Source organism: Heterodontus francisci, chromosome 11 (assembly GCF_036365525.1).
Source record: "Heterodontus francisci isolate sHetFra1 chromosome 11, sHetFra1.hap1, whole genome shotgun sequence".
In the NCBI taxonomy this organism is placed as follows: Eukaryota; Metazoa; Chordata; class Chondrichthyes; order Heterodontiformes; family Heterodontidae; genus Heterodontus; species Heterodontus francisci.
In genome coordinates, this window is record NC_090381.1 from 107,849,567 (window position 1) to 107,858,438 (window position 8,872).

The 8,872-nt window shown below is 39.6% G+C and overlaps 1 protein-coding gene across 4 annotated transcripts in view; it reads left to right on the plus strand.

Moving 5' to 3' along the window:
* LOC137375456 (neprilysin-like) overlaps positions 1-8,505 on the plus strand; it is a 203,814-nt gene extending 195,309 nt beyond the window's left edge. For all 4 annotated transcript variants that reach the window (XM_068042736.1, XM_068042733.1, XM_068042737.1 and 1 more), the window contains exon 23: positions 782-8,505. In XM_068042736.1, the coding sequence (XP_067898837.1) occupies positions 782-881 (100 nt within the window). In that variant the 3' untranslated portion in view covers positions 882-8,505. The remainder of the gene's footprint in view (positions 1-781) is intronic.
* The last annotated feature ends 367 nt before the right edge of the window (positions 8,506-8,872 follow it).

The following is an 8,872-nucleotide window of genomic DNA, read 5'->3' on the forward strand; positions in this document are numbered from 1 at the left end:
TTGCAACACCTTGAATTTAAAATTTGCATCCTTGTATTTAAATTCCACCATGGCCTCACCCCTCCCTATCTCTGTAAACCCATGCAGCCAGACAACTCTTGGGGATCTCTGCATGCCTCCAATTCTGGCCTCTTGTGTATCTTTTGGCCTGCTAGTGGTGGTTGTGACCTTAGCTGTCTAGGCCCTAAGCTCTGGAATTCCCTCCCTATACCTCTCTGCCTCTTTATCCCTGTCTCTTGGCAGGCTGTCGATTTGCTATGAGACCATTTTCCACAACTGATGTCACCCAATTTAGGAACATACATGAGTAGTCTACTCAGCCCCTCAAGCTTGTTCTGCCATTCAATTAGATCATTGTTGATCTGTATCTTAACTCCATCTACCATATAAAATCCTTTTATAATTTTGGCACCTTAATTAGATCATCCCTTAATCTTCTACATTCAAGCGAATACATATCTAATCTATGCCTCACGTGTCCTCATAATTTAACCTTTTTAGCCCTGGTATCATTCTGGTGAATCTGTGTTGCACCCACTCCAATATAATGTACCCTTGCTGAAGTGTGGTGCCCAGAACTAAACACAGAGCTCTGTACAGCTGGAACATAACTCCCACCCCTTTTTTATTTCAGCTCTCTTGAGATAAAGCCCAACATTCCATTAGCCATTTGATTAATTTTTGTACATGTCCACTAGATTTAACTCCAGTGCCTTTATATTCAAATTTTATGGGCCATAAAGTAAATCTTATTATTTTTTCTCTCTCTCTTATATTACAGAGTTTTAGGATCTCTCCAGAATTTTGAAGAGTTCAGTAATGCTTTTCACTGCACAAAGAATGAGTACATGAATCCTGAAAAAAAATGCCGTGTTTGGTAGCCAAACTGTTCCTGCTGTACTTAAAACTGTCTAGAATGTCTTCTTCCAGGATTTGTGAGTGGATGTAACGTTGAGCTGGAATGAATCACTTTGTACTTAGTAATAAGGATAGATTAATGCCCATTTTTGATGATACCTCATATCAATCAAATTGCCCTAACTGCTAATACCCAACAAATGATTTTGAAAGAAACTGAATTAGGAAAAACAAAGCTACATTGGTAAGTACTGCAACTGCATTATAAGCCTTGGCTATCTTAATGTTGTGGCTTCAGTTGCACGCAATCCCTATGGAAAATGAAGAATTGCTTTTATTCGTTAGCTGTGTGCACCAAACATAACCAAAATCACAGACTTAAAAGGAAGTTTAGGGAGGGGAAAGAGAATTCAGCGATATCATCAGTGTTTTAACGACTTGCAGTTTGTAAACGTTAGCCAGTTACCAGGTGCACTTGGTAAATGAGTGGAAATTAATGCAAGATTAACAAGCCGAGATAAATTAGAAGATTCCCCCACACCCCACCCCCATGCCATCCTCCACATGACAGCAGATCTTATGAGAAACAACTAATGCTGTGTGAAATCGTTATAAAATCGAGAGATTAAGAACAACATTGAAAGTTATCAGGATTAGTGTAGAACTGATGAAGAGTCAATGGAGAAAGGAGTTCTCTGAGTTCCTGAGTTTTACAGTGCTGTCTAGGGAACAGATGGCAATCAGAGACCAGATACTTGCCTGCAGTAATGTGAAGAAAAATCAAAGGAAGCGATATCCCTGAACTAGTGTGCAGCTAGTTTTAAAGTGTCCTTGGAAATGGGAACACTCCAGGGCTGAATGATCCAAATTGTAATGCTGGGAGTTTCTGACCAGAAATTAGGGAGAAAGTTCACCTAATTTGATCTCCTGCTAGTTTTACCCATGCTTATTTACCTCCTTAATAGACAGAAGCTACTACAACACAAACTTTGCTTTGGTTTGTTGACAGGAGTGGGCTTAATAAGTGAATTGGCATTTTATAGTTCCATACTAGTCACATTTTACCAAGAGTTCCACATATGTTAATCTGCACAGAAAGAACTTGCATTTATATAGTGCCTTTCCTGACCTCGGGGTTTCCCAAGTGAACTTTAAAGCCAATGAAGTACTGTATGAAGTGTAGTCACTGTTGTAATGTGGGGAAATGTGGCAGTCAATTTGTGCACAGCCTGCTCCCACAGACAGTAATGTGATGATGACCAGAAAATCATTTTTTTTAGTGATGTTGATTAAGGGATAAATATTTGCCTGGACCCAAAAACATGGGAGTTGTGAGAGACCACAATCAAATATTGAAAAAAAAAGATAGTATTTAATAAATCTGACTCTTCAATATAAGAGAGGCCTCAGACATACAATTTTGAGAAACTTGTTATTGAGACATATTTTCCCCATCATATTAGTGAGATATAATATTACCATCCCTGTTATAGGTCAGGGTATAAGTATTTCGTCAGATATAATTACCTGATCTATTGTAAATTAGGCAGAATGTTAGAATGCTGCATGCTGTTGGGGGACCTTTCCTACCATGAAGCCATCTTAAGTTTCCAATGGGTGAGGCTGCCTGACAAACTGGAGATTTGTAAGATCAATCCAAGAATGCAAAAGGACTTGGTTCCATTTCTCTAAATAGTCAGGAACATTTTTTTTTAAGCTACCCTTCTAAAACAACATGCATCACTAAAGTAGGATGTTCTGGTCATTTGTCACATTGTTTTTTGCAGGAGCTTGCTGTGCACATGTTAACTTCTGTATAGTCACTATATTACAATAGTGACTACACTTCAAAAGTACTTAAATTGGCTGTCAAGTGCTTTGTGGGATGTCCTGACATCATGGAAAGTGCTATAAAATGCAAGTCATTCTTTTCAAGTCTTTTTTCACATCGTTTCCCCTCGTCAACCATTTATCAGAAATTGGGAAAGTGATCATTTGAAGTGACTGATTTGCTCTCATTCAGATCCATTAAGAAACCAGAAGTTTCACCACGTCAGGGACCATTTTATGCAAAGATTGTATAGTCATGCTACACACAGCAAGTGTAGAATCAGAGGATTTGTCCTGGATATGGCCCCACAACAAGCCACTCATATTGACCTGAAGCTATCTGTTTGAGGAACATACAGGGAAAGCCAATTATAAAACACTTTGCTAAAGCTAACCTTTAAAGTGAACGCCCTCCGGTATATAAACATAACATTTGCATCTCACCAACTCTTCCCAACTCTCTGACTGAAAGTGTCTATTTTACATGTAATTTGATTAATTTAAAGGGACAGCAGAGGCATGAGGGCTGAATGGCTGGCTTCTGTGCTCGTCTGAGCTGGGTCAAATATCAATGCCCCCCTCCCCCCACCCCTTTACCAGACGAGCAGAGTTTGTTTGCAAACCCATTGTCTCTTCCCTCCGCCCTTTAGAAAAGAAACAATGGACTGTTCGTAGACTATAATATGGTGACTAACCAGCTAATGTGTGAATAGAACAGCAATAAAAGCAACGACAGAAAAAAATGAGTATCAGAAATCTGAAATTTAAAAAAAAATGGAAAATACACAGCCCGTCAGTAAGCCTCCGCAGGAAAAAGATACTTTAAAGTTTTGTGCGAGACACCTCAACACAACTCATGATATTCAGATGAAGAGTCCTAACCCTAACATTAATTGCTCTTTCTCTTTCAAATGCGAACATATCAGCTGTGTACTGGAACCATCTTCTGTTTTCATTTAAGAAGTAATAACATCATTACTTTATATTCAGCATATTAAGATAGCAAAGGTGAAACTCTATTTTGTCAAAGCTGTTTGTTATGCTGATTGCCTGTTACTGCAATAACATTGACTTTGTGGGATCGTGCAGTATGGGTTTGAGGGCAGTAATTCTAAATAGGTGTTGTTCCCGTATAAACGTTTAATGTGCAGACACTAAGTGCCTCCCTGAACTACCCAGGTGCAGGTAACGGTTTAATATTTCAAATTGACTAACATTTGCACTAAAATAGCACCGAGTGCATTTTTGGCTGGCCATTAAGCATTGGCATGAGAACAGTGGAGATCACAATTTCTACTTCATGATTTGGTATTTAGTTCAATTTGGGGGACAGAGAAGGAAATTTTTCCCTTAATAAATCTCACGGGAGGTATTCCAACATATTGCACCAGATAAATTTTGGGAGGCTCCTTTGCTGCCAGTAGAGCCTTGCATGCAATCAATAGGTTCAAGAGACCACGGGTACATTTTGCCCACAATTTTCCTGCAGTGAATTGAACACACAGAAAAACTGCAGTCAGTCAACATGCCAGTGGCTCTGCAATCCCTGACCAGCTGCAAGCCAACAAATTTACCATTGAAAGAAAATTGCGTGCTGCTCACAAAGGAAGGAGAATGTAGACATTTCCTGGGTTGTACCTCATTCCTTAAGAAATTATAATGTCTTTTTTTAAATTGAAACTATATAATTGGGTCACAAACAGCAATTGGCCCTACAGAAAGGTGATTTTATAAATTGAATTTAAGTCATCTAATGCTGTGTAGCAAAATAAAACATGATTTTTTTCCCCCCTTTAGTAAATATTTGGTAGAACTTGAATAATCCCAAAGAATATGTTTCTAGGAATTATGGACCTGACTTTCAAGTTCTTTGTGCTCCTGTTTTTGTTATCCTGTCAGCCTTGTTTTCCAGAGGCACCATAAATTATGGCTTTGACAATCTGCAAGATGTGCATCTTGATGCACAATTAAATAGAAATTACTGCAAACCATAACCATGAGAGTATTTAGTGTAATAAGCTGCTTTCCAATGCTATCTTAATGTTCTCATCTGTGGTTTTCAAATATGTCAATGACCTCAGCCCTCCCTATCTCTCTAACCTCCTGCAGAACGACAATCCTCCAAGATCTCTGCGCTACTCCAGTTATCGCCTCGTGCATATCCCAGATTTTCACCATTGCACTATCAGCCATGCTTTCAGCTGTCTCAACCCTAAGCTCCATCCCTAAAAGTCTCCGCCTCTCTACCTCGCTCTCTCCTTCTTTAAGATGCGCCTTTAAAACCCAACTCTTCGACCAAACTTTTGGTTACCTTGTTCTAATATCTCTTCATGTGGCTGTGTATCAAATTTGTTTTTATAATGCACCTTTGAAGCCCATGTTTTTACTAAGTTAAAGGTACTTCGGTTATCTACTAATCTCCTCCCATGAAGGCTTAAGAATGGGCAACATTAACTTGTTCTTCGCCCAAGTCCTTGGTGTTCACTCGCGAATTTTGTGAGTCAGCATGGCAAGCTATTTCAATATCAGAAAATTAAAGCTGAACCCAATCCTATCCCCACCTGCCAGTCACACTTGAGACCCTTTCTGTAATGGGGAAACCAATTGAGAAGGCAGGCATATATATTTCCTTCTATTTTTTAGCTCAGTTTTCCTCTCCTCCTGTTTCACTGAAGCCAACTGTACAGCTTTGGCTGGATAACAACAGAGGTCACATCAGGTGTCCATTGTTGTTCCATGTGAGCTGAGTGTTCCACCATAGAGTGCAGTTAGCCACTGAGCTAACAGCTATCGAGCAGAGCCCCTGTTGAGATCCGAAAAAAACTGTCTCCATTGCATTATTCTGCATCGGGGAGAGAGGACAGATTTCACACCCTGCGTGAGCTCAGACTTCAGCCCTTTCAAGCCATGCCAAAATAGCTTCACTCCTCTGGAGTAAACATACTGCTGTTCTTGTTTATTGCCATTTCCAGATTCACCCAATATTTCTGCGAAATCACCACTTGTTCTGCTGTTTTCCTAAACCTTCTCCTGGCAGGCAGGCACAACAAGCTGTTTGCTAGTGTGTTAACGGAAACTCTGAGAAATAATCAGATTTTCAGGTCAAAGCATTGCCTGGATTTTTTTTTTGCAAATCTCGTCAGTGTGGAAAGTCAAGTGAGCACAAAGTCAGTCCAAAGTCTGGCCCAAAGTTCCAGTGGACATCTGAGAAAGTTGTATCTTAAGGGATTTATTTGCAACAACTAAAAGATTAAAAGTGTTTAGTTGATTTACAAATAAGGCATTTTTGTAGGTGTAATTCAAATGATTTCAAAATAAAGCATTGAATGTTACTGATTTTCTAGATTAAACATTTCTTATAAATGATATATGGAAGATAAAAATGGATTCCTAGTGTACTATTGATTAAATAACTGTTACTATATATGACACCAAAGATTTTCATATTTATTGTAACTAGTGAGTACTTCTATTGAGTACACCAGGTTATGTACAGTTGCCGTTCCAATCATTCATTGACCTTTTCTAGCTTATGCCCATATTGAATCATTAGTTTACCCATTAATACTGGCAGTGCCAAGTTATTGTTCCACTTTACAAGCATGCTGTTGCTTCCCAAGACCAGAGGTGAACAAGTAATTGGCCATTACCAGTTACATACAGAAATCTGTCGCCAGCAAATGTAAAGGACAAGATTAATATACCAATTGACTAACAGTCTTGGTTTCTTCAAGGATACACAACGTACAAAAAGGCTTTGGCCTGATGGCAATATAATTATCGGACCTTGGCTAAGCTAGAAAGTGTTAATGATGATGCTTTAAATATACCCTTGTTTGTAATCTACCATAACTCTTTAACCTGTGGATTTTTATATGAGTGGATTTTTTTTCCTTCTCCATGAGCAAGGGAGGACTCTGGACAAATCTGGCTTGGTTCTGAGATGGGGTGCAGTAATGCACCATTCAATCTGAACAGTGGGGAATGAGATCTGCATGTACTACAATGGTGGGGCAGAGTGCAGTAGCTATTTTAAGCTACTGCAGATAAAATGGCCTATGTGCTAAGGCTTGGTATTCAGGTGAAACTGCTAGGGAGAAATATGCATCTTACAACAATCTGGCCCTGAAGTTCTACAGTACAGTGGAGTGTGGAGGGGTGGGAGATGGAGTGGTTAGTGAAGGAGTGGTTAGTGAAGGACTCCTGCCCTACATCCAACAGGAGACCTCCAGAACTACACAGGAAAATGATCCAGACCTGCTTATGCTGTTTACAGGAACTTCTGCCCAGCCCATGTAAGGCAAATAGCAGGTAGAGCTGGGGCCTGGTGTGAGTCGTCTCTCCTGATCCAAAGTTGGTACCCAGAAATTTGTGCATTAGCTGGTGTGTTGCTTTAGTGGAGACATACCAGCCTCCTTAAGGGTGCAGATGTACCCTACCAGTGGTGTCCAACTGAGGCAAGTGAGCACGACACCTGAAGGGTCAAAGAACAAAGAAAATTACAGCACAGGAACAGGCCCTTCGGCCCTCCAAGCCTGCGCCGATCCAGATCCTCTATCTAAACATGTCGCCTATTTTCTAAGGGTCTGTATCTCTTTTCTTCCTGCCCATTCATGTATCTGTCTAGATACATCTTAAAAGACGCCATCGTGCCTGCATCTACCACCTCCGCTGGCAACGCGTTCCAGACACCCACCACCCTCTGCGTAAAGAACTTTCCACGCATATCCCCCCTAAACTTTTCCCCTTTCACTTTGAACTCGTGTCCTCTAGTAATTGAATCCCCCACTCTGGGAAAAAGCCTCTTGCTATCCACCCTGTCTATACCTCTCATGATTTTGTACACCTTAATCAGATCCCCCCTCAACCTCCGTCTTTCTAATGAAAATAATCCTAATCTACTCAACCTCTCTTCATAGCTAGCGCCCTCCATACCAGGCAACATCCTGGTGAACCTCCTCTGCACCCTCTCCAAAGCATCCACATCCTTTTGGTAATGTGGCGACCAGAACTGCACGCAGTATTCCAAATGTGGCCGAACCAAAGTCCTATACAACTGTAACATGACCTGCCATCGGATTTTTTTTTGGAAAAGGTTTTGGAGATCAACCCCCTTGCACAGGGAGCTGATAGGGGTTGGGCAGGAATTGCAAGCCAAAGAAATCCAGAACATATGTACATGGTGATTGCATAAAAGCAAATTGAATCAGTAATTGTATGTATGGCCCTATGGATAGATAACATCTTTGCTCCATGGACATTTGTTTCTGGGTGGCCGAACTGAGAGTGTATAATGTCCTTTATCCTGTTGTGTATGTTGTGTATAAACATTATTGAGGGGTTTGCTCACAGTTCCATGAAAGACATTTTATAGTTTCTCATTAAATGTATTTTTGAGGAACATAACATGCTTAGTTCAAAATACATTGATTATGGCCTTAAACAGCCCAAGGAATATTAGTTATTAGAGTTGAGACCATCATTTTAACCTTTTTTTATAGCACCAGATGCTTTATGTATTAACATTTATTTAAATATTGTACTTTTTTGGGATTTTTCTAGTTTGAGAAATAAAGGCTTCTGAGTCTTGAACAAAGTGAAGCTTTATCGAGGGAACTGCCTGAGGTTAAAGAGTTCAGGAGATTTCAAAAGACTGTATATAGAGATTTGATAATGAATCCTCCATCGTATGTTTAAATTTAGTTTTTTTTAGTTTTTCTCCTGTTATGAATGAAATATTTGGAAATCAAAAACCAAGCCACCATTTTCTGTAATTTTGTTTTGTTTATGAAATCAATAAAATGCTTCAAAATGTAATTTGCTTCTTTTTTTGTCCAATTTACAATTTTTCCTACAACTTTTCTTGGAGATCAACATACTAAGTAGTCTTGCAAAATGGGGCCAGAATGCACCTGTGTTCTGTTGCCACGCTGAAAAAGGTCTAAGTAAGTTAGTGTTTGTGCGAAAATGCAGCCTCCCTACACCAAATACATGTAATGGAATTGGGATTAAATTGTAGGGATGCAGATATTAGAGAAAGGTAATATGAAAGATGAACAACTTTTACACCTGTTTCAGCTCCAATGCTAATGAGCAAAGTTTACCATATTCACTTAAAGTTAACTTAAATCTTTGTGTTTTTACCTGTTTGTTTGGAGCTTTAGATGGCTTTGGAGCCCTTGAG